This window comes from Monodelphis domestica, chromosome 4, assembly GCF_027887165.1.
Source record: "Monodelphis domestica isolate mMonDom1 chromosome 4, mMonDom1.pri, whole genome shotgun sequence".
Lineage (NCBI taxonomy): Eukaryota > Metazoa > Chordata > Mammalia > Didelphimorphia > Didelphidae > Monodelphis > Monodelphis domestica.
In genome coordinates, this window is record NC_077230.1 from 173,962,503 (window position 1) to 173,989,205 (window position 26,703).

General features: G+C 34.4%; 1 protein-coding gene across 9 annotated transcripts in view; it reads right to left on the reverse strand.

The window, feature by feature from the left end:
* Positions 1-301: 301 nt before the first annotated feature.
* SCN3A (sodium voltage-gated channel alpha subunit 3) overlaps positions 302-26,703 on the reverse strand; it is a 158,312-nt gene continuing 131,910 nt past the window's right edge. For all 9 annotated transcript variants that reach the window (XM_001367117.3, XM_056797209.1, XM_056797207.1 and 6 more), the window contains 5 exons: positions 26,056-26,109; positions 25,149-25,286; positions 23,494-23,598; positions 21,107-21,377; positions 302-3,601 (listed from right to left, as the gene is read on the reverse strand). In XM_001367117.3, coding sequence (XP_001367154.1) covers positions 2,406-3,601; positions 21,107-21,377; positions 23,494-23,598; positions 25,149-25,286; positions 26,056-26,109 — 1,764 coding nt within the window. In that variant the 3' untranslated portion in view covers positions 302-2,405. The remainder of the gene's footprint in view (positions 3,602-21,106; positions 21,378-23,493; positions 23,599-25,148; positions 25,287-26,055; positions 26,110-26,703) is intronic.

The window sequence follows — 26,703 nt, forward strand, 5'->3', positions numbered from 1 at the left end:
AACTGGCAATCAGAATTAGGAAACACTATTAAAAATATTATAGATGGATAGCAGTTTTGCTATTTATGTTTTGGGGACAAATAGGAACAAGGAAACCATTATACACAATGATGTTTACACACACACACACACACATACTAATAATGAATCTTTTTTCCCTTCTTCTTGAGATGATGTACCACATTCTTATAAAATTAACAAGAAATTTTACATGTTTAGCTGTGAAAATCAGTACAAAATTCCCAAATTAAGAACAGTCTATCTTTTAACTCTCAACAATAAAAGAGCAGAGGCCAAGAAGTTAAATATAATAAAAAATGAAATATTTATTCTTTTGGCTCAATAATAATGTATCTCACCATTCTTTAAGGGAATAGCATTTTCTCGCATGCAAGTCACCAATACACTCACTACAAGTTAATAGCTTTATAAAAGGACTCTAGACATTAAATTTTTGCTTGTGTAAGAAACACAAATTGTTTTATGTTGGGTAATTATACAATTTCGCTACTTTGCTTTTGTGACTCAAGAGTGGGGATCACACAGAATTTCTGCAACAAATCTAGAGCAGCATGGATTAAAGAATATAAGAATTATCTATGCAAATAAATACTGAAAGCTCAAATGATTAAGAAAATGGGTTATGTTGCAATGGGTATAGTTGGGATGAACTGAGTCTTTTTTTCTAACAATGCATTTTGCACTATAAAATGATTGGAAATATTGTATCAAAACAAAGGAACCCACAAATACCCTTTCTCTTACTTTTATTTTGAGAAGTTCTTCATTGAAAAGTATTATGGATTCAAAAGTTTGTAGTTGTTACTCATTTTTAAAAAATGTGAAAGCAGAAAGTAAAATAAACTTGCCATGATACCAACCTGAAAATAATTTTCATGTACAGAATGCTGACAAAACAAAATTTTTACAATATTTATATTTTAAAGATGTTTTAACAGATGTTTTTTAAAACAAAAAATGAAGTAAAGGTGTGTTTTTTAACAGAATAGGCAGTCTGCAAGGTGTTTTCTTAAATCTTGATAGACACCATATGATATTCACTTAAAATTTGAAAAGCAAAACTAAAAAAGCTGTTAAAGAACTGTAAACTATTACTCATGACACAGTAGACAGAGGTCTGGTTGAATATTGTTTTCACTCTACCACCAACATATGGCTCCCTATAATAGACATGAAGAATGGAAAGAGTCAGAAGCTATAGCAGCAGCACAGGCAATATTGACATGCGTTAGTGAGAGCCTCCAAACTATGTATAATGAATGGTATAGGATACATCGTATTTGTTGCTGCACGCTTGCAAAAAAAAAAAATACACATACTGTGGCACATATTTGATCCAATAAAAGTTATTTATCTGGCCATATATATTTGCTCAAACATGCACCACAGGATAAAATAATTATTTACATAACAGAGGCTGTTTCATTGACAAAAATGTCAGCTTCGTTGAGAGCAGAAGATGGCTAAGCAATACTGCAGGAGAGTGTGGGAACAACTATACTCATGTGATATGTTTTGTCTGTTACTTTGCTGAAACAGATTCCTTCATCTGTTTTCTAGAAAGCAACATTTAACCAAAACAAAATGTAGGACTTTGATACTTGAAAGGAAATTTGCACTTGCTGAAACAGAATTATTTTCATAAAAATAATCCATTTAAAAATTTGAGGAGACTTTACAGGCACATAAAAACTGTTTAGAATGAGATACACATAACAAGCTGAAATACTACCAGATTTAGGGCCATATAAGAAATGGAAGGATTGCAAATATTATTGACATTATGTATCATTTCCCTCTCTGGGCATAAACTAGAATTGTAGCTATCGTGATATCAAATAATTTCTGTCTGTATAATTGAGGAACAATAGAGCAGAATCCTTGGTTCTTATCCATTTCCCTAAAAAATTTAAACACATTTACAGAAAGAGCCACAAAGTGTAGTGAACAACTTGTGGATTAAGGAAATGATAAAATAACTTGGTCAAATTTTGTTTTAAAAAACAACAAATTCATGGCAAATGTCACATGTGAATTACAGTGGATACAGTTGCTATACTAAAAGTGTTTGGTGTTTATGTTATCACATTGATCACTTTGCAGAACTTAACTGATCCCTATAGACTAAGTAGCCATTTTGTCTTTTCTCTTCTGCAGTGTCAGTTGGTAGTGAGAACAGAAACCCCCTGTCAGTGTTGTTACCCTGTTTTACAGAGTTACAGTGATAGAGAAGGGTCACTGTCTTGTGAGAGGCACTGACCATAAGTATGTTTGAAAAAAACAGTCAGTTTGGCATAGACCTCCTAAAGGAGTCCAGTTGACACAAACACATCACCTTCACAGGCTGTAAACAATTGATCACAAAGACAGTTCTTTGTTTCTTTTTACTTTTTATTTTCCCTGACATCTTTTCCTTTACTTCCATTTTCTAGTTTGTCCATTTCAAACTTTTCTTTATCTGGTTTTGTTACACTATCATATGAAGGTGGAGAGGTGGTAGAGGAACTTTCATCTGTCTTTTCTGGAGTAGTGTTACCATTTAGTTTATCAATAATTAAATGTTCTTTAATAGGTAGGTCTATCCTACCTTTACCATTATCATCATTATAGTCATTTGGTACCCTTTTAAGCCTTTGTCTAAAAAGATAGCATTTGAAATTACGTTGAATGATAGCAGCAGAAACCTCTTCTTGTTTCCGTTTCAAAGTAGTTGTGATTGGCTCATAAGAGACTTTGGAAGGATTAGATGCCATAAACCGATCTTCCATCTGTATTCGGAGAGCATCCATCTCTCCACTTTCACCCAAAACACGCTTTGTAAAAGCAAATAAGATGTCAAGACAGTGAATTCTGTCTCCACTTACCATGGGCAGATCCATGGCTATGAGTTGGACTTTGTTTGGTTTTGCTATAAGAAGAGGTGGATCGAGGGCAGCTGCAAAATCAGAAAGTTTACTGTATTCTATGAACTGGGTAGCATCTGGATCAAACTTCTCCCAAACCTCATAGAACATCTCAAAATCATCTTCACTCAGTGGCTCAGCACTTTCTTCAGTAGCAACACTGAAGTTCTCCAGGATTACAGCGATGTACATGTTTACCACCACCAGGAATGAGATGATGATATAACTGACAAAAAAGAAAATCCCAACAGAGGGGTTGCCACAATCTCCTTTGACTGAGCTTCCAGGGTGAATTGTTTCAGGGTCACAGTCTGGGGGTCCACTGTTAAGAATGGGTGCAAGCAAACCATCCCAACCAGCAGATGTGGTAATTTGAAAGAGACAAATCATGCTGTTGCCAAAGGTCTCAAAGTTGAACATGTCATCAATTCCATATTCCTTTTTAACATAAGCAAAGTTGGACATTCCAAAGATGGCATAGATAAACATGACCAGGAAGAGCAGAAGTCCGATGTTAAACAGAGCAGGAAGGGACATCATTAAAGCAAAGAGAAGTGTACGGATACCCTTTGCTCCTTTGATAAGACGAAGGATTCGTCCAATTCTGGCAAGACGGATCACTCGAAATAGGGTAGGGGACACAAAATATTTTTCTATCATTTCAGCTAGAAACATACCTGTTGGAAAAAAGAATAAAATCTTTGTAAAGTTCATCTTTTGCAACTTCTTTACTCTTTACTAAAATGGTATATAAAATATTAAGCTAGATATTGCATATACACATTTTATTTTAAAACTCTGCTTCTACCAAGTGTCATGATCACATGGTCTAAAGTAAACTTATTAATGAAATATCATTAAATTTTAGTAAATAGTTTGAAATTTTCATGGAACTAAATTGCATGAGTCAATAAAGTCATTTCCAATTAGGAATCAATAAATATTAAATCTTGCCCAGATAATCTAATCTCCTGATATCCTTATTAAATTTCAAATAATTGCAATCGACTTCAAGTAAATATTCATAAAGTACCTACTATGTGCAAGTCACCATTAGATGCTAGGAATATCTAGATAAAGTGACACAATCTCTGACCTCAGGGATTTAACATGAGGGATAAAGGTGTGCATAAAACTGACAAATTGAAATATGTAGTGGGAAAAACAGAAAGATGCAGGCAAAGTTCTTTAAGAAAATTTGATGAGTAGTCTCTGCGGCCAGGGGAAGAAGAAAAAATTTTACAGAGTAGGTGGTACCCTTAATGGGCCTTGAAGAAAAGGATTTCTTCAGGAAGAGATGTAGAGGAAATATGTTCCCATAACATGGTAGGTCAAATACAGATACAAGGGAGTCAGATGCCCAGTCTAGATGAAACATAAAATTCCTAGAGAGGAATAACATGAAAGAAGTATGAGGAAGTAAAAAGTTGACACTAGATTTAGAGGATCTTAACATTCTGATTAAGGAATAATATGGAGCATGTTTGGCAGTTAAAGGACTTTACTAGAGGGAGTTTCCTTACCTACAGCTTCCTACCATGATGAAATAGCACTATGGACAAAATAGGAAGCTATTTAAGGTTGTGGTTTTTTTTGTTTTTTGTTTTTAGGAGAATGGTATGGATAGGCATGTATTATTCTGACAACTATGAAAAGGATTAACTGGCAAGGTGAGGAAGGCATTTGTGAGAGGTAATAAATGCTTAAACTACAGTGGTAGTAGTGTGTGTGTGGAGTGAGACAGAGGTATCAAACTCAAGGCTCACAAAATATTATCTGAACCAAATTAAAATCTAATTGAGAAATGATTAACAAAGTAATTAAATGCAATACACATAGATAATGTTAATTTATTATTTTCTAAGGCAGTTCAGGGTTCTACTTCTGGTGGAGTAGATACTGACAGGAGAGATACAGTGGTCACAGAATCAACAAGATTAGATATTATGGGGAGAAGGAAGAGGTTAAGATGACAGCTTGTACCCCAAGTAACTGTCATTAGGAAAGGAAGACCAGAAGGTTTTGACCAATGAGTTCACATTTGGAATTGCTGAATGTGAGGTTCTGGTGCATTGTCCATTCAGAGGGAGAGGTTTAGCAAGTAGTTGGAATAACAGTATTCAGAAGAATCATGAACCAACAGTTGATAGAGAAAGAGCCTCAGTTATGAAGACCAGAGTTCAAGTCTTTCCTCTGCAACACACATACTTGGTGAATGGAGGTAAGTCACAGCCTTTCTGTGCCCCAAACAGTAGTGTCAAACTTGAATAGAAATTTGAGGTGGCATATTGCCTTAGAAAACCACAAATCAACATTATCTATATTATATTTCACTTTTACATATTTTGTTAAGTATTTCCCAATTATGTTTTAATCTGATTCAGGTTCACTTGGACATTTTGCTGCTATGTGTTTGACATCTCTTCCCCAAACCTCTGTTAGACTAGTTGTAGAATAGCCATCTAGCTATTATAGTGAAGGGACTTTTCTTTCCATAAAATCCCCATATCTATGCAGTCACAGGTCCATAATTGACCTTTCCAAACATAATTTAACATGTACACATTTCATCAGAATGGCTATTATTTTTACTGTAACAAAGCCTCCACATTTTCTTTGTAATTTTATCCAACATAGTACTGTAATGTATGTGAATGTCTATCTGGTCTTTCATTTTTGATAAATAGTGATGTAACCTACTTCCTTTTTAGCACACATATCCTTGATGGTGTCTTTTAAGCTACTTTTTTACTTGAAACTCATCTTGAGTGATATACTGTAGTATCTCTACCATATTGTTTTTTCATTTCCCAATAAAGCAGCTAAAATTCTCATTTTTTCTGAGATAATCAAGTATGATGATTCAGAGATGGATAACATCATGGAGAATGTTAAGCTTAACAGATGGTATTATGAGATGGAAAGCAGTTTGGGATCCATGACACTACAATTTCCTAAGGAAAATTCAGTCCAATTTACTCTTACTATTGAATTCTGTACCCAACTCATTGTTCATTGACTGGTCAACATTTGGGAAGCTTCATAGTTTTGGCAATCTGTTTGTTGCATCAAACACCTTCAATTGGAGTATGAAAGTGGCCCTGGACTCTTGAAGGCTGGACTAGTAGATCATTAGCTCCAGCAGGATCGTCCATATCATAAAGGCCTCAAGTATGATTTTCCTAAGAGAAATCTGTTTTCTGAGGATCAGCCTCATTATAAGCAGAGCATCATTAGTAGGCTGCACACCCTCTGAATATTTTTTTTTTGCCTATGGAAATCTATTAAATGAAAGTATGGTTAGGGAAAAAGAAATGAGAAAGGATAGAATAAAAAGAAGCTTCATTTCTCTGTATTATGAATGCTTTCTTAAATAAAAGAATTGGTATGTATTTAGATAGAGGAAGTGTCAAATAATACACAGGAAAAGTTTGTTACTGATAAAGTAATTATCTATCTGTATATAGGCAGACCATTGATTCATCATAACTAAGGTCAGATTTTGTTTTTAAAAAAATGAGAAAAATACATTGGACAAAATTAAAATGATTGGACCTTGAATTATTTAAACAAGTATTTGAAAATAAGAAATGTGAATGAACAAGAGAACCAACATTAACATAAACTATAGTTAGAGTATTAGACTTGGAATTAGAAAGAACTGAATTCAAATCTTACCTCAAACACTTACTAGCTATAAGGATCAAATGAAATAATATTTGTAATGTATTTATAACGATGCCTTACAAATAGTAGGTAATTAATACATTTTTCTACAATCCTCCAATAATAATTTCATCCAAAAGTTTAAGCCATGTAAATCAATTGCCCAACATAGACTAAAAAGTCCACAATCATTTTAGTGAGTGAAAACATCTAATTTCATCAAATTGTGGGAATATGTAAAGGCACCATGTTTGAATGTAAACTTATCTGAAAAATCTTATGGAGGAAGGATGTCTGATGATTATGAATAATATAATCTCAAAAAGAAAAGTATAGCAGAAAGGGTAAATTCAGTTTAAAGAAAATGTGGCAAGATATACAACTGAAATTGAAAATGGCAAAGAATACAAACAGAAAAAAATGGAAAATCTTTGTAAAAAATCTTTTTAAGAAATTTTAATCCATCAATAAAGTTCTTGGAAAGGCAGTTGAAATAACAATAAAGGAATAAAATAGGAAAAGCAGGTGAATTAGACCAAGTATAGATAGATAGATAGATAGATAGATAGATAGATAGATAGATAGTGAGTTAGTTAATTAGTTAGTTAGTCAAACAAGTTATATACTGGATAAATGATGAAAATCTTACAGGGAAGACATTAGCATTAAGGAGCACTAGGAAAGGCTTATTTTGGAAAGTATAATGTTAGCTAGGACTTAAAGGAAGCCAGGAAATGGAGATAAAGAGGAAGAGAATTATAGGCATGGGATATAGTCAGTTCACTGAGTAGGGAGATGGAATGTCCTGTGAGAGGAAAAGCAAGAAGGTCAGTGTCACTTTATCACAAAGCAAATAAGGGTAAAGTAAGGCTTAAGAAAACTGGAAAGGAAGTGGAGGCAGCTTTTGAATGAGTTTGAATGCCATGCAGTGGATTTCATATTTGAGACAGGAGGTGAAAGGAAGCCACTTGAGTTAATTTAGTTGAGGCAGTGTGGGTTGGCAGTCAGACCTGTTCTTTAGGATCACTATTATAATTGAGGGGAGAGAATTGTGACAAGGAGACCAAACAGGAGGCAATCATTGGCATAAAGAAATCATTGTATCCATGGAAGCTGATGTTATCACCACGTGAATAGTATAGAAGAGAAGAAGGACAAGGATAGAATCCTGAGAGACAGCCATGATTAGCAGATGTGACTTGGATAAAGATCCTGTAAAAGAGGCTGAAAAGGAGTAGTCAGATAGGAGGAAAATCAGGATGGAGAAATGTCACAAAAAGGGAGATGTTATAAAGGTCAAAGCAACAAGACATGGCAATGGACTGGATATGAGAGATGGAAGAGTAGTCCAGGATGTCAGATTATGAGACTGAGTGGGAAAAGGGAGTTTTATAGTACCCTCTGTAGCAAAAGGGAAGTTAAGAAAGGGGAGGTTTTAGTGTGAGATCAGTTTTTGGCATGTATTTAACTTACCTAATCTCTTCAAGATGTTCAATAATACACTGAGATTAGAGGTCAAGAGAGAGGTTATGTCTGGAAAAATAGACTTAAAAATCATTAGCAGAGATTAAGATTAGCACGAGGAGGCAGATTCAAGATGGCAGCATAGAGGCAGCAAAAGTTCAGACCTCTGAAAACCCTTCCTCACCAATTAAAAATGAAATGCCCCTAGGGAACTGAAAACTACACCTAACAATATGACAGAACCAAGGAATCCTCCTGCTGGAATCAACTTAAAAGTTATGCCCTCAAAAAGCCTGAATTCAAGAACACTTGGCCTTAAGGGGAAGGAAGAAGGATGGACCCAGAACCCTTTCCCCACCTACAGTACTGAACCTCCAGCAGTGGCTTGAATCTGTGGGTGGGCAATGATGCTAGTCTAGGGGGAGTACCTTGTGGGCAAAGCTGTGCCAGGCTCAGGGTATAGAACACAGGCAGCAGGGATGCAGTTGGAGGAGAACCTTAAAGAAGGCAGCCCAATCACAGCTAAGACACTCCATATTGCCCACCCCTTCCTGAGGTTTTGGCCTCAGAGCACATCAAGCTCCATTAGTTCAATTCAGCTGGGTTTATATTATCAAGGCTTCAGAGATCAGGGAAGCTCAAGCTCCAATACCTCTCCCCCATGGACTGCTCTGAGAGCCTTGCTAAGCTCCAAGAGTGAAGGTCAACAGAAAAGCCCAGATCACAGATCCAGCACATAATAAGAGGAGCAAGACTACAGGCAACTACGGGGGGGAAAGAAGGGGCAAATATGAAAAAGAACAGAAAAAGAAAAAAAAAGAAATTACAATGGACAGCTTCTATCCAGGCAATGAACAAAGAGCACATGTAACAGAGGAGGATCAAGGAACAGCAAGCAAATCCGCAAAAACTCCAGTGAATTGGACACAGACTTTGGAAGAACTCAAAATAAAATTCAAAACACAATTAAGAGAGGCTGAAGACAAATGGGAAAAGAACTTAAAAAGCAAGATAAGTCATCTGAAAACAGAGGCCCTTGAACTAAAATGAGAAAATAGCTTGAAAATGAGGCAAAGGAGATGAAAGATGAGGCAAAGAAAATGAAAGATGACCTCCAAAGAAAATCAGACCAGAAGAAAGATGACCAAAAAGCCAGGGATGAAATTCAATCTTTAAAAACCAGAACACAACAGTTAGAAGGAAGCAACTTCACAAGGCAACAGGACACTATAAATCAATACCAAAATAATGAAAAAATTGAGGAAAATATGAAACACCTCATTCATAAAACAGAAGATTTAAAAAATTGTTCCAAGAGAGACAACTTAAGAGTCATTGGTTTACCGGAAGACCATGACAAAAGAAAAAGCCTGGACATCATCCTACAGGAAATTATCCAAGAAAACTGCCCCAACATTCTAGAACAAGAGGGAAAAGTGGAGATTGAAAGAATCCAAAGATCGCCTCCTGTACTTAATCCTCAACTGACAACACAAAGGAGTGTTATAGTCAAATTCAAGAACTACCAGACCAAGAAAAAAATATTACAAACTGCTAAGAAGAAGTCATTCAGATACCATGAAACTACAGTGAGGCTAACATAGGATCTGGCTGCATTTACACTGAAGGACTGAAAGGCATGGGATATAATATTCCAGAGAGCAAGGGAATTTGGTCTACAACCAAGAATAAACTATCCAGAAAAACTGACTATATTCTTACAGGAGCAAGTATGGTCATTTAATAAAATAGAAGAATTCCAAGCATTCATAAAGAAAAGATCAGACCTGAACAGAAAATCTGATGCTCAAACACAGAACTCAGGAGAACCATCAAAAGGTAATTAAGAAAGGGGGAAAAACAAACAAAAACAAAAAGAACCTGAACAAACAATAAAAATTTTTTAAGGGACCCAATAAGTTAAAATGATATGTATCCCTACAAGAAAAGAGGATATTGTTAACTCTTAAAACTTTTTATTTTCATCTGGGTAGCTAGAAGAATTATACTTAGAAGGAACAGTGTGACCAACTGTATAGGATGAAATGCCAAAATATAAATATACATATAGATATATGTATGCAAAAAATACACACACACACACACACATATATGTAACTAGAGTTTTGTATTTTTTAAGAGGTTAATACTAAGAGAAATAGGAAAAAGAACAAAATGGAGTAAATTTACATGTGACAAAGATGCTTATGGCAGGAGGGGGTAGAACACTGGAAGGGAGGGTAAAGAGGTTGGAGATAGGAAACACTCTTACGTACGTTGAAATTGACTCGAAGAGGGAAGAACAACCAAATATATTGGGGCAGAGAATTGATTTGCACCCTATACAGAAATAGAAGGGTAACAAATGGACTGGTGGGGAGGGAAGCAATACAAGAGATGGTGAGGGTGGGGGGGTATTTTAAAAAGACTATAAAGAAAATAAGAGGAGAATAAGAAAGGAGCAGGGGTAGAAAGGGAAGTAAAATAAGGGTGAGATCTAGGGGGACTGATTAAAAACAAAACACTAGTGTAGAAGGAAATAGTGAAAGAAGAAAGGACAGGACTAGGAGTGGAAATCAAAATGCTAGGAAATACACAGCTAGTAATCATAACTCTGAATGTGAATGGAATGAACTCACCCATAAAATGCAAGCGAATAGCAGAGTGGATTAGAAACCAAAACCTTACCATATGCTGTCTACAAGAAACACATATGAGGAAGGTAGACACAAATAGGGTAAAAGTAAGAGGAAGAAGCCAAATCTATCGGCCATCAACTAATAAAAAGGAGGCAGGAGTCACAAACATTATATCTGACAAAGCCAAAATAAAAAGAGATCTAGTTAAAAGAGATAGGGAAGGTAATTAAATCTTGATAAAAGGCAGTATAGACAATGAGGAAATATCAGTGCTCAACATGTATGCACCAAATGGCATAGCATCCAAATTTCTAAAGGAGAAACTAGTAAAGCACAAGGATGAAATAGATAGAAAAACAATACTAGTCGGAGACATGAAACTTCCTCTGTCAGAACTAGATAAATCAAACCAAAAAAATAAATAAGAAAGAGGTAAGAGAAATGAATGAAATCTTAGAAAAATTAGAGTTAGTAGATATGTGGAGAAAAAGAAATAGGGACAAAAAGGAATACACCTTCTTTTCAGCAGCACATGGTACATTCACAAATATTGACTATGTACTAGGGCATAAAAACATTGCAAACAAGTGCAAAAGAGCAGAAATAATAAATGCAGCCTTCTCAGATAACAATGCAATGAAAATAATAATTAGTAGGGTACATGGAGAAGAAAATCAAAAATTAATTGGAAATTAAACAATACAGTTCTCTAAAATTGGTTAGTTATAGAACAAATCATAGAAACAATTAACAACTTCATTGAAGACAGTGGCAATGATGAAACATCCTTTCAAAATCTATGGGATACAGGCAAAGCAGTACTCAGGGGGAAATTTATATCCTTGAGTTCATATATTAACAAATTAGGGAGGGCAGAGGTCAATGAATTGGGCATGCAAATTAAAAAACTAGAAAGTGAACAAATTAAGAATACTTAGATGAAGACTAAATTAGAGATCCTAAAAATCAAAGGAGAAATTAATAAAATTGAAAGTCAAAGAACTATTGATTTAATAAATAAGAATAGAAGCTAGCACTTTGAAAAATGAATAAATAGACAAAGTACTTGTCAATCTAATTAAAAAAGGAAAGATGAAACCCAAATTGACAGTATCCAAGATCAAAAGGGAGACCTCACCTCTAATGAAGAGGAAATTAAGGCAATCATTAAAAACTATAATGCCCAATTATATAGCAACAAATATGGAAATCTAGGTGATATGGATGACTATTTACAAAAAATATAAATTGCCTAGATTAACAGAGGAAGAAATAAAGAACTTGAACAAGCCATCAAAGAACTCCCTAAGAAAAATCCCCAGGACCAGATGGATTCACAAATGAATTCTATCAAGCACTCAAAGAACAACCAATCCCAATATTATTCAAACTATTTGACAGAATATGCAAAGAAGGATTTCTATCAAATTCCTTTTACAACACAAATATGGTACTGATTCCAAAGGCAGGCAGGTCAAAAACAGAGAAAGAAAACTATAGATTAATCTCCTTAATGAACATAGATGCAAAAATCTTAAATAGAATACTAGCAAAAAGACTCCAGCAAGTAATCATGAGGGTTATTCATTATGGTCAAGTGGGATTTATACCAGGAATGCAAGGATGGTTCAATATTAGGAAAACCATCCACATAATTGGCCATATCAACAAGCAAAACAAAAAAATCACATGATCATCTCAATAAATGCAGAAAAAGCCTTTGACAAAATACAACACTCATTCCTATTGAAAACACTAGAAATCAAAGGAATAGAAGTTCCTTTCCTAAAAATAACAAGAGTTATATCTCTAAAACCATCGGCCAACATCATCTGCATTGGGGATAAATTAGATGCATTCCCAATAAGATCAGGAGTTAAACAAGGATGCCCATTATCACCTCTATTATTTAACATTGTACTAGAAACACTAGCAGTAGCAATTAGAAAAGAAAAAGAAATTGAAGGTATTAAAATTGGCAATGAGGAGATCCAGCTATCACTTTTTGCAGATGATTTGATGGTCTACTTAAAGAATCCTCGAGAATCAACTAATAGCAAAGTTGCAGGATACAAAATAAACCCACATAAGTCATCAGCATTTCTATATATCTCCAACACATCTCAGCAGCAAGAATTAGAAAGAGAAATTCTATTTAAAATCACCCTAGACAATATAAAAAACTTAGCAATCTATCTGCTGAGAGAAACACAGGAACTATATGAACACAACTACAAAACACTCACCACACAATTAAAACTAGATCTAAACAATTGGAAAAAAACATCGTTTGTTCATTGGTAGGACAAGCTAACATAATAAAAATGACAATTCTACTCAAATTAATTTACTTATTTAGTGCCTTACTCATTGACCTACCAAAAAACATTTTTTACTGAATTAGGAAAAAAATAAGAAAGTTCATTTGGAAGAACAAAAGATCAAGGACATCCAGGTAAATAATGAAACAAAATGTGAAGGAAGGTGACCTTTCTGTCCCAGATCTGAAACTATACTATTAAGCAGTGGTCTTCAAAACAATATGGTACTGGCTAAGAGATAGAAAAGAGGATCAGTGTAATAGACTTGAGTTAAGTGACCTCAGCAAAACAGTCTATGATAAGCCCAAAGATCCCAGTTTTGGGGACCAAAATCCACTATTTGATAAAAAAAAAATTCTGCTGGCAAAATTGGAAGACAGTATGGGTGGGATTTGGTTTGGATCAACATCTCACAACCTACACCAAGATAAACTCAGAATGGGTGAATGACAGAAAGGAAACTATAAGCAAATTAGGTAAACACAGAATAATATAAATGTCAGATCTTTGGGAGAGAAAAAATTTTAAAACCAAGCAAGAGTTAGAAAAAAATCACAAAATGTAAAATAAATAATTTTGATTACATTAAATTAAAAAGGTTTTGTACAAACAAAAACAATGAAACCAAAATTAGAAGGTAAGAAACAAAGTGGGCAAATCTTCATAACAAAAACCTCTGACATAGGTCTTATTACTCAAATTTATAAAGCGTTAAATCAATTGTACAAAAGAATCAAGCCATTCTCCAATTGATAAATGGACAAGGGAAACAGATAATTTTCAGATAAAGAAGTCAAAATTATTAATAAGCACATGAAAAAGTGTTCTAAATCTCTTATTATCTGAGAAATGCAAATCAAAACAACTGTGAGATACCACTCTAAAATAGTATAGAAGAAGAAGGGATGAAGGTCCAGTAATAAATTCGGGAGGATGTCCAGCTACCTAGGCATGATTTAAATGAAGATCCAGTAATAGACTAAGGAGTAATCAAATAGGTAGGAGAAGAATCATAGTGTCACCAAAACATAATGAAGAGTATAAAAGAAGGAAGAATGATCGACAGTGTAAAAGGCAACAAAAAGGAGATAGGCACTGGAGGCAATATGATTGTGAGTATATTGAGAGACTAATAATATATAAAGTATCTGAAGGAACTGGTGAAGCTAGGAAGCACAGTGGATCATATCCAGTCAGAAACACTTACTAGCCGTATGATCCTGGGCAAGCCACTTCACCCTATTTGCCTCAATTTCCTCACTTGTCAAATCAACTGGTGAAGGAACAGGCAAACCACCACAATATCTTTGCTGACAAAACCCCAAAAAGGATCACAGAGAATTGATCACAGAAATGTGCTCAATAACAACATCTCAAAGGCATAGGAAAAAAAAAAAACAAAACCTTTTTAATACTAAAAAAGGATGACCAAAAGAACATACTGTCCTTCAATGTATATAAAATCATTATGAGAGTCATTTATACATGAATCAGCATTCTTGATGAGAGTATTAGCAGGGAACAAATAATCTCTCACAAATGTTACTAAGCAATGAACCACATCCTTACTATCTCACAATTAAATGAAAGACGTGGAATAAAAGATCCAGTTGTGCTTATTGTGTTTCAAATTTGTTGATTGAACAAATTCTGTCCTACAAGCTCTTTGAAGAAAAATTTTGCCTGGCTAAAGATAGTGGGTATACATATGATACAATAATAACTAATGAAGAACTCTAAAGAAGAACAGGATTAAAAGACTTCATGGAGGAAGTGTATGGCAGAGAAATGGGCTAGTCACGTGGCAAGAGTGAGAGGTGACAAGTAAAAAGTGTTCCACTAGTATCTGAAAGATTTTACAGGAAGTGAGGAAGACCTCAACCATAGGAGGTAGACCCCATATGTTGAGGTTTTAGAAAGATATGGACAATCATCTCACATTATGGGTATGCAAGGACAGATTGCAGTCTGAAACATTAAAGGGAACTCTCAAATCAATGAGACCACAGATCCATCTGAGAATTCTCATTCATATATGTAGACATATACATGCATGCATACATATATACACTAACTCAACAGGCTGATCATACCACTACATGTTACAATCTTTGCAGTAAAACCTTTAAATTAATTTTTCCTTAACATATGTGGATAGTTTTATCTCTCACTGAGAAAATTCTGTAGTGTCTTGGGATCTGTTGCAGTCAACACAATGTCATCCATGAATAGTGGCGATCTGAAAAACTAGGAAAATACTTGGATTCTGACTTTACTTTACCATATGGAACCTCAGTTTTCCATTGGTAAAATTAGAGGGACAATGTAAGGTCCACTTTACCCCTACAATATCCTATAATCACTCTTCTGCTTATATTCTGTGAATTGCAGATATCTACCACAATCATAGAGAACATCTTAGATGAATACCTGACTCTTAATTGCATGTTTTATTTTGACATTGGTTGACATATTTGTAGTGGCTATAGATTCCAGTGTAATTTCAAAAAGTATAACTTTTTAAAGCAACTATTAACAGGTAGCATTTTGTAATAAAATAGGAGTTCTTAAACTGGGGTTATGAACTTTTTTCAAAAAATATTTTAGCTGCATTTCAATACAGCTGGTTTCTTCTTAAATCTTGTATATTTTGTCTCAAGCACTTAAAAATATTCTGAAAAGGTGTCTGAAGGTTTGACCAGACTGACAAAGGATTGCATGACACAGAAAAAAATCAGTAATGACGTCTTCTATTTTCTATACATCTTATTCAAATGGAAAGCTTGCCAAAATGTGCAAAGATATCATCATGAATTTTTTATGAATTTAAAGAAGTAAGGATAGTTGTTAATATATCCTTATTTATCTGTAAAATATATAGTAATTATTTTTGTCTTGTTCTTTGTAATCTCTCTTACTTAAGATATATGGAAAATCAATCCCTGAGGCACTTTAAAACTGTGTGGCATCAAATCAGAACAACTCTGAGGTATCACCTCTCACCTAACTTTGGCTAACATGACAGCAAAGGAAAGTAATGAATGCTGGAGGGGATGTGGCAAAGTTGGGACATTAATGCATTGCTGGTGGAGTTGTGAATTGATCCAACCATTCTGGAGGGCAATCTGGAACTATGCCCAAAGGGCGATAAAAGACTATCTGTCCTTTGATCCAGCCATAGCACTGCTGGGTTTGTACCCCAAAGAGATAATAAGGAAAAAGACTTGTACAAGAATATTCATAGCTGTGCTCTTTGTGGTGGCCAAAAATTGGAAAATGAGGGGATGCCCTTCAATTGGGGAATGGCTGAACAAATTTTGGTATCTGTTGCTGATGGAATACTATTGTGTCCAAAGAAACAATGAACTGGAGGAATTCCATGTGAACTAGAATGACCTCCAGGCATTGATGTAGAATGAAAGGAACAGAACCAGGAGAACATTGTACACAGAGACCAATACACTGTGGTACAATCGAATGTAATGGACTTTTCCATTAGTGGTAATGCAGTGATCCTGAATAACCTATGAGAAAGAACACTATCCACATTCAGAAGAAAAACTCTGGGAGTAGAAACATGGAAGAAAAACAACTGCCTGTCTACATTGGTCAAGGGGGATGTGATTGGGGATATAGACTCTAAATGAACATCCCAGTGCAAACATAAACAACATGGAAATAAGTTCTGATAAAGGACACATGTAATACCTAGTGGAATTGCTTGTGGACTATGGGAAGGGTGGGGTAGGGGAGGGAGGGATAGAATATGATTCTTGTAACCAAGGAATAATGTCCTAAATTGAATAAATAAAATGGTTATAAAAACAAAACAAAACAAAACTGTGTGGCATCAATATGTAAAACTATGTGACATATTTTATGTATTTATTTGGTCATGTCCACTTAATCTTCCCAACTTGTTAAGTATTGTTGATATTGCTTCACATAGGCATCTAGCACTAAGGTTGTAAATTTCAAATGTTTAAGTTAAATCATCATAGAAATATTGGACAATCTGTCAATTTAATATTTATTTGTTGTCAATTTCATCTACAAATATTCACTAGTTAATCTGGATCTGACAGACTACATTGCAAATTATCTGTAATTTGCTTCCCTTTTTTTTGTCTTGTAGTTTTGTGAGGCTATATGGCTTGTAATCTTTTATCTTCTGAAATATTTTGTAATGAATTAATACTCTCAATCAATGTTGTTATTTGTTGCCAGAACTCTGTACTTAAAAAGGACATCCAACATGTACTGACTGAGGTGGTTTCTGGCCTCTTTAAATTTATTATTCCTGGCAATTTTCAGATGAAGAAATCAAAACTATCAATAATCATATGAAAAAAATATTCTAAATCCCTCCTGATTAGAGAAATGTAAATCAAAACAACTCTGAGGCACCACTTTACACAGAGAAGAATGGCCAATCCAATATGACAGTAAAGGAAAATAACTAATGATGGAGGTTAAATTGGGACACTAATACATTGCTGGTGGAGTTGTGAATTGATCCAACCATTCTGGAAGGCAATTTGGAATTATGCCCAAAGGGCTTTAAAAGAATGCATGCCCTTTTGTCTAGGAATTCCACTACTGGGTTTGTATCCCAAAGAGATAAAAATAATGGGAAAGGTTCTATTTGCACAAAAATATTTATAGCTGCTCTTTTGTGGTGGCAAAAAAAAAATAGAAAGTGAGGGGATGTCCTTTGATTGGGAAATGACTGAACAAATTTTAGTATATGATGGTGATGGAATACTATTTTGCTATAATGAATGTTAAACTGCTTTATTTTTATAAAAACTGGAAAGACCAACATGAAATGATGTGGAGTGAAATAAGCAGAACTAGGAGAACATTATACACAGTAACTGAAAAAATTGTGGGATGATCAAATGTAATCGACTTTGCTACTAAAAGCAATGCAGTGACCAGAACAACACTGAGGGACTTATGAGAAAGAATGTTATCCACATCTGGAAAAAGAACTGTGGAAATATACATCCAGAAGAAAAACATATGATTCATCACTTGTTTGTATGGGTATGTGATTGGGGGCGTTTTATTTTAAAAGATTATTCTATTATGAAAATGAATAATATGGAAGTAGGATTTGAGTGATAATATATGTATAACCCAGTGAAATTGCTTGTTAACACTGGGAGGGGGAAGAGAAAGAGGGATGGACACAAAAAAGAATCATGTAACCATGGAAAAAATTTAAAATTTAAATGAAATTTAAAAATAAAAATAAAAAAATAAAAGAGAAAAATGTGTTATTCTTCTAAAAAATTAGTTTTGAAACAATGTCTTTACTTTTGTCTGTCTCTCATACATTCACCTGCTTATTTAAACAGGTCAGATCAGAGTTATTTTTAATTATTCACAGTGTTTTCTTTTATCTTTACCTCTTTTTTTCCTACTTTGGCATTGATTGTAATGTTTTTTTCTGACCAGTTGCTGATCTCATTACACAAAGATAGTTAATTTTCAGTTGACTGCTAAGTTGTTTTCCTATCTGTTGAGATTCAGTCATTTAAGTTTTATGATGTTTAATATTTCCATGTTAAGCTTCCTCTTGTTCTTAAATAAATATTCATGATGGACAAAAATTATGCTTTTTTTGTTGCCTTTTTTCATTTCTTGAGCCTGTACTACATTTTTTGAAACAGTTCCTTCCAACCATCCCTGTGCCTATCATTGTATTATTGTCACCACAGTGTCCAGGCATATGCTAACAGTTTGAAAGATCTAATCGTGTTATTCCTAGATATTTTCTATCTTTATCTTCTGTAACACATGTTGAAAAATGAGTTATAATTATTTCATAAACTTCATGAGTACCTCATGGCAATATGACCAAATATTACTTGGAATGATATTCCTTGTTATCTTAGATATTCAATGAAACCAGATCAACCAATTCTTTTATTCTCTGCAGGGAAAACTTAAAAGCAATCTTTATATTTGGCTATTAATTCTTTTTTTTTTAAACCCTTACCTTCCGTCTTGGAGTCAATACTGTGTATTGGCTCCAAGGCAGAAGAGTGGTAAGGGCTAGGCAATGGGGGTCAAGTGACTTGCCCAGGGTCACACAGCTGGGAAGTGTCTGAGGCCAGATTTGAACCTAAGACCTCCCATCTCTAGGCCTGGCTCTCAATCCATTGAGCTACCCAGCTGCCCCCAATTGGCTATTCTTTATGTTTTAGTCGTTTAGTCAATAAATATTTATTAAGTCCCTACTAAGTGCTAAGCACTCTGGTTAGCATTGAGGATACAAAAAGAGACAAAAGTTAGGCCCTCAAGGAGTTAACAATCTAGATTCATTTAAAGTGTGAATGTCAGTATGGATGTAGTTTGTTTTCCTTCATAGAGATCAACTCTTTAATCATTACACAAAACTTGTACATTGAATTCTAATAGTTAAAGAAATATTTGTGGTTGTCTATGAATTATTAGATTCTTAGCATTCCTAGATCAGAATCTCATTTCTGTCATTATCACTTCTAGAGGAACCTTTACAGAGCTGGGCCCATTTTGTATTTTTGTCTTCTTTTTAGTTCTCTTGGCCAAAGAATTCTTGTTCATTTCCAGCTTCTGGTGATGATTCTCTCTGAATTTAACTAAGCTGGTCCTTGGACAGCAGATAAAACCTACAATCTATGATTACCTAGAGTTAAATTGTTGTCATTAGAATGATATCTTATCTTTGAAATGGGGCATTTTTAAGAGGATTCACATTATTAGTGAGAGACAGACAAAGTATTTATTACATTTCCCAGGATGGAGACAGAGATAAGGGAGAGAAGTAGAGATAGAAGAGAAAGCGTGGAGAGAAGAAGAGTGGGATGGAGAGAGGAGGAAAGAAGAGAGATGGAGGGAGGGAAGGAGAGAGCGCTACCCAGCCATTTTGTTTTTACTTTTAAATGCATTTGATGACAATTAAGAAGCATGTGGGAGATGAAGGGAATCTTGTTTTACTAGGCAACTCATAGCACCTCTGGGGTTTTATCATCTTCAGTTTTTTTAATAGTCTTTAGAAATACAGACCTTCAGGGATTTAACTAGAGTTAAAAAAATAAATTTTCTTATTCCAAGTCAGATGGTTGTCTGCGGTCTGATGAGTCAGCATCAGGGAAAAAAGAGAGTCAAAAGAATCAACTGCACCATCTGCTAAGGGTCACAGAGATGAACTACCTCATTGTTCATGAGGCCAGAGGACCCAATGTGACAGAATCAAAGACTTCACACCCCCATGCCAAAAGTGTAATGGAAATTTATGAGAATTATAGAAGTGTGGTTTGTCTTAGTCACACATAGATGCACTTCATTTATTTGCTCTGGTCACATGTGTTTCTGGTTTATCTGTCCCTTCTCTGATATTCCATAACTGCATGAATTTTTTGTCATTTATATTCTTTTTGTGAACCTTCAATGGGAAAGTGTACTCTAATATAGGCCTAGAGATATATTTTTGTGTAATATAATTTTGTAAGTTATTTGATTAAATTTATTTTTGTGAATTACTGTATCTTCTGGTTGGCTAGTAAAAGTAAACACAGTAGGAACTCATGAACAATGCAAACGGGTACTAACCTGCGGAACGCTGATAACCTAGCATCATATCTGGAGAACTTCTTTTCATCTTTTTTTTTAACCTTTACCTTCCATTTTAGAATCTCTACTAAGTATTGGTTCCAAGGCAGAGGGGTTAGGAAATTGGAGTTAAGCAACTTGCCCAGAGTCACACAGGTAGGAAGTTTCTGAGGCCACATGTGAATCTAGGACGTCCCTTCTTCAGGCCTGGAGCTGAGCTATCTGCTGAGCCACCCTGCTCTCCCTTGGGGAACTACTTGAATGAGGAGTTCCTATATTCCACATGAAGTTACGTTAAACAGCCACATACTTAAGATATTTTGTGGTATATACTTTTGGTACATCCAGCAATACGTCTGTAAGTTTATAGATTTATGTTCTAATTTTGAAGTAAATTCAAACCAAAGGGACCTCAAGATTCACATTAGAAGGCTGATTATGCTTAATTTTAACCTCTATTTGGTCTCTCCTAAAACAAAGCATATCTTACCTACAATGGAGAGAATGACCACCACAAAATCAAAAATGTTCCAGCCTATGGTGAAATAGTAATGGCGGAGGGAGATCATCTTCAGTACACATTCTCCAGTGAAGAGGACAATGAAAATCAGGTTAATTCGGGACAGAATGCTAGTCATATCATCGCTCTGATCGTCAGTCTCCACCATCATGGTGACCATATTAAGGCAGATGAGAATCATGATGCTGATATCAAAGACTTGTCTGGTTACAAAATCAAAGACCATTCCCTGGAATTTATTCTGCAAAATATAGAATATTATCATTTAATTTCTTTTTCTTCAAAAGGAAAATTAAAGAATTCCAAGTGCAGTATAATGACAAAAAAGTCCTTATTCATTTGAGTGTCAGGACTGGTAGACAAAAGCAGCTGTCCCTAAATTATCATTGTTACTTTTATTCATATAATTTCTTAAAGGCTTTTTCCTTTTTCTCCATTTTCCTCTCCCTTAGTGTATTATGTGAGAAACAAAGGTTAAAAAAATCCAACTCTTTAGCATCTAGTAAAATATTTAAATAAAAACCTCATTAGCCTATGTGAACTTGTTTTGGTCTCATGAGAAACAAAAAATTGATTATGTCAGAAATTGAGCAATTAACTCACACTCCTTTAAAACTCAGACCTTTTTTGATTTTGAGGATAATGATTTAGTTCCTGATATAGAACAAACAACATATTGTTTGTGGATTGGTTAATTTGGGTAAGCTTTGTAATAGTTGACTACATTATTTAAAAAAATATTTCCAAGTGGAGCAGTGCATAAAGTCTGGACCTGCAGTCAGAGAGATCTGAGTTCAAATCTAGCCCTGGTAACCCCAGGTTAGTCAATTCACCTCTATATGACTCGTTTTTCTCATCTATAAAACAGAAATAATAATAACACCTATCTCCCAGCATTGTTGTGGAGATAAAACAAAATATTTACAAAGCATTTTTCAAATCTTAAAACACTATGTAATGATATTATCATTGTTTTGTAATAATGTGTCTTACTTTTTGTTTCAAATCCATTGATTTGATAAAATACTCTAAGATTTATGTGTTCATATTTAAGATGAACACAGTAAAAAGTACTAAGGAAAGAATTTTTTAGGGAAAAATAGTAAGGCTAAAATTAACATTATTTAAGCTTAAATTCTTAGTTGCTTAAATGAATTCAGAAAGTTTTTCCTCTTACTCCCCATTTTCCCCACAACAGAGTACAAATTTCTTAGCCTGTTATTCAAAATCTCTGCATTCTGGTTCCAACCTATCTAGTTGGCTTTATACTATTCACCTTTGCATATTGTTTCAATCAAACTGGACCACTCAATCTCATTCTACCCTTCCCCAGATCTTTGTTTTTTGTTTTGTTTTGTTTGTTTTTTTTTCATGTTATAGTTCAACCCTGACTCACCCTGACAGTTGAAATCTAACCCTTCTTTAAAGGTCCAACTGAAGTCTCACTGGCTCTATGAAAACTCCTCTAGTGTTTCCAGATGGAAATAGCCTCTCCCCTTTTGAACATTTCACAGAATCTTGTATGGGCTTATCCTCTGTCCTTCTCTAAGGCACAAGGCTGGGTCTATTCTATTTCAGAATCTCTAGCACCTAGCATTGTACCATTCAAGTACTGGTTCTGTATTTATGTCTACTGAATAAATGAATTGCTCTTTTTTAAATTATGAGATGAAAATTTCTCCTCTGAAAGTAGAGGGTGGGGAGGGGGCAGAAGTCACTCTTTTATGGACTTTCCTATGATTCCTTTGTGTGTGCTATCTGTACTTTTATATGACTATCCATGTGGGACTTTGAGAGCAAACATGATAAGCACATCGATTATTTTCTGAAACACAGTATGAAATACTGATTTGTTCCAGTAAAGTTTCTAACTTCTTCTTCTTTTAAAAAAGATGATTTTCTATCCAAAATGGTAAACAGAGCAAGACAAAATGAACCAACAGAAAAGGATGACATAAAAATGCTGAAAAGGGACAAGTTCCTAGACAGGAGTACAGTGGTGTGGAAGCTGAAAAGAGATAAAAAAAAACTGGCTAAGAAAACTGTGGGAGAATCAGATAAAGTTTTCATGATGTGGCCAGGACTACAGTCAGACTAATGAAGACTAATGTAGTTTTGCCTAGGGATGTGTAAATTTGGAGCATTACTGTGCCTCAATTACAAATGGGTAATTTCATTTGGCCTCATTTTTAGAGCCTGATAATTCTTAGTCACATTCAGGGCAAGAACAAATTCTTCGCTCTTTAATGAACCTTGCAATAAGAGCTACATAGGGATGATGTCACAAAAATGTGCTTGATTTGCAACACATTCACCATGCCAATATGTTCATAGTTAAGATAAAGGGTTATTCTTACTGCTGGTCTAGGAATAGGTTTCTGGGGTTTCTTCGATCCTAGTTTCTTCATTGCATTATAATATTTTTTCTGTTCCTCTGTCATAAAGATGTCTTGCCCTCCAAAGTAAAGAAACATTATGAAAACTGGTTACAACCATTGTCACATTCAATATGTTATTGAAATTATTTTAATAAAATACTTCTGAAATAGTAACTCAGCTTGTTTGGGTTTTGAAATTTTCATTTTTGCATTCTGAGTTATTAAGATTTATGCTCCCTAAGGTTACATGGTATGAAAGGTTAAGATTATGAAATATTTGTGATATAAATAATAGAGTGGTTGCTGGCCTTAAAGTCAAGAAATCTATGTGTAAATCTAGGTTCCGACACTAATTGTGTGACCATGGACCAGTGACTTCCTCAATTTCCTTTTATGTAAGGTGAGAAGAACAGTATGATATAGACCATTGGACTGTTGCTGGGAAGTACCTTTGTAAAACTTAAAACAATTCTTAAATAGGAATTATTATGCTATAAATAAGAAATAATGTTTCACATTCTTTTATAACACCTTTGATTTAGGTAAACTTGTTGAATATGGGGAAAACAGAGTTGTTTGTTCACAAAACACTGGCGTACCCTTGCAAATATAAGCTCCAAGCATCTCATAACCTGCCCCCACCTTATTTTCCAGCCTCATTTTTTATTATTCATTATTCTTATTCTTGTACTCTACAGTCTAGCCAAATTGACTTTGTTGTTCTTCACACACTACATTCTTTCCTTACTTTATGCATTTACCCTAGCTGACCCCATGTTTATGATATACTCTCTCCTCATCCCCTCCCTGTAGAATTCTTCTGCTTCCTTTCTTACTCAGCTCAAACCCTACCTTCTACATAAAGCCCCTCCTGATTCCTACAGCTGCTGGTACCCCCCCTTCACAAATTGCCTAAATTTAATTTTGTACCAATCTATATATCCTTTTATCTTTACAAGCTGTAAAGCACAGGGATTGTTTTATTTTTGTTTTTGTATATCCAGTTCCAAGCATGGTACCTGGCATATAGTAGTAGGCACTAAATAAAAATTTATTGGTTGATTTAAATTCTCTGGTAGGTAAGCTTTAAGAGTAAATTCATAATGAAATAATCTTTTTGCTTTGACATCAGCATGTGTTCCATGCAATAGAATAGTTTGTTCTATTTCATCCTATAATCTTTTCTGAGAATCATCTTTAGATAATCCCTTACGCAGTTTGTGGATAATTCTAAAATGAAGTCATCAGGTTCCCCTCCTGAAATCAAGTGAAAGAAAAAGCACTTGTTCTTTCAAATACAGCAAATTAACTTGACTATACAGTGAGAGAGGTAATGGAAAACTCTCTTTCATTTGGGAAACTGAATCTATGTAATATTTTTCTTAGTTACTAAGCCAATTTCTAAATGTCATATACAACTAACTGGACCAGAATATGAAAGAGTCAGTCAGTTCACTTCACTTTGGTGGATAATCTGGATGGATTTACTACAGCTAAGTGGAACATGACTACATCTAGTTAGTGTTAATATGGTCACTCTGGGTATAATATAACCAGGTCTGATCTCGTAGTTGTAGAGGGCTTATAGAGACCTAACACAGGCTGGGATGAGGGAAAATATTTGGGATACTTATCTTCTTTTTCTGCTGGTTGAAGTTATCTATGATGACACCAATGAATAGGTTCAGGGTGAAGAATGACCCAAAAATGATAAAGATGACAAAGTATAAATACATGTATAAATTGACTTCATATTCAGGTTGTTGCTTTACCTAAACAATAAGCAAACACAGCATAAGCACTCAGTCCATGTTTATATAATCTAAGCAAGATTTTGCACTAAGGTAAGTAACATAAAAACAACTTCTGTTTTGTAAAATGTTTAATCCAGAGTATTTGTTTCAAATTACTTCATTAGACCTCACTAAAGGTTCAGACACCAAGCCTTCTGACTGACTCAAAGTGCACTTGGCTTAGTTCTAGCAAGCCCTTTGGAGCTAAATGCATAAATGTATACTAAAAAAGAAGACAGTATGTTTGGGGTCAATATGGAGCATCTGTGTTGTCAGCAGAAACTGAGTTATACTGTTATAACTTTCATTTTTAAGAAAATATTTAAGAAAATATAAACAAATTCTGGAATGGCACTTTATTTTTCTCAGCATATTTGAGTCACTTGGAAGTTGTTTGATTTTACATTTCATCCTGAAGTTACTTCACAAATATCACAATTCATTCTTTCAGAGCCAAGAGGGATCTTAAATATCTGTCCCTCTTTCCCATACCTCCCAAGTTTTCATTTCTGTTATGAACAATCTTACTAGATTGGACAATTAAGTATTATAAGTCATTCAGTGAAGTTCTTTCTTACATCAAGTACATGCACATGTAGAATATTTTGCTTTTCAAAATGTTATGCTTAGAACAACTGCTATATTATAATTTACAATATTCTGAACACTCAATCTAGTAACTGTAATTCTAGTTCATGTTTATTATAGAAAAATCTAACTATATAAATAGCATATAAGTGATACTTACTTCTCGTGAATCAACAGCTGCATACATAATATCCATCCATCCTTTAAATGTGGCCTATAAACAAGACATATTTAAATTCTACAAGAAAACCTGCTTCTGGATAATAAATGGCACTTTCTCAATTACTTGATAACCTTATTTTAAATAACTATTTTCATCCATTATTTTAAGATGCTGTTATAAAACAAAGTTTTCAGATGTAGGCAGATTCTTGGCTTCTTTTATTTATTCTTGGAAACATTTTCCATTTCTGTTCTAAAAATTACAAATCCAGTAATGCACGCATTATTCTTAATGCATACAACCATCTAAAAATTCAAATCATTAATACCAAATTGAAATGTTTAAGTGCTAAGACAGTTTCTGTATCTATACATACGACTGACTCTACTTGACAAAATTATGTCCATTTCTAGAGCAAATAATATATAGTAAACTCAACAAAAAGGATTAATTATTAAGTGCTTTCCTGTTTACAAGACAGTGTATTCAGTGTAGAATATACAAATAAAAAAGTAAATCCTTTACCCTTAAAGAATTACATTCTCCTAAAAGACAAGGTGGTGGATATAGGATGTAAGTATATAAATGCCAATATAGTCAATATAATACAAAGTAGCATTAAGAAGGAGAGAACACTATGAATTG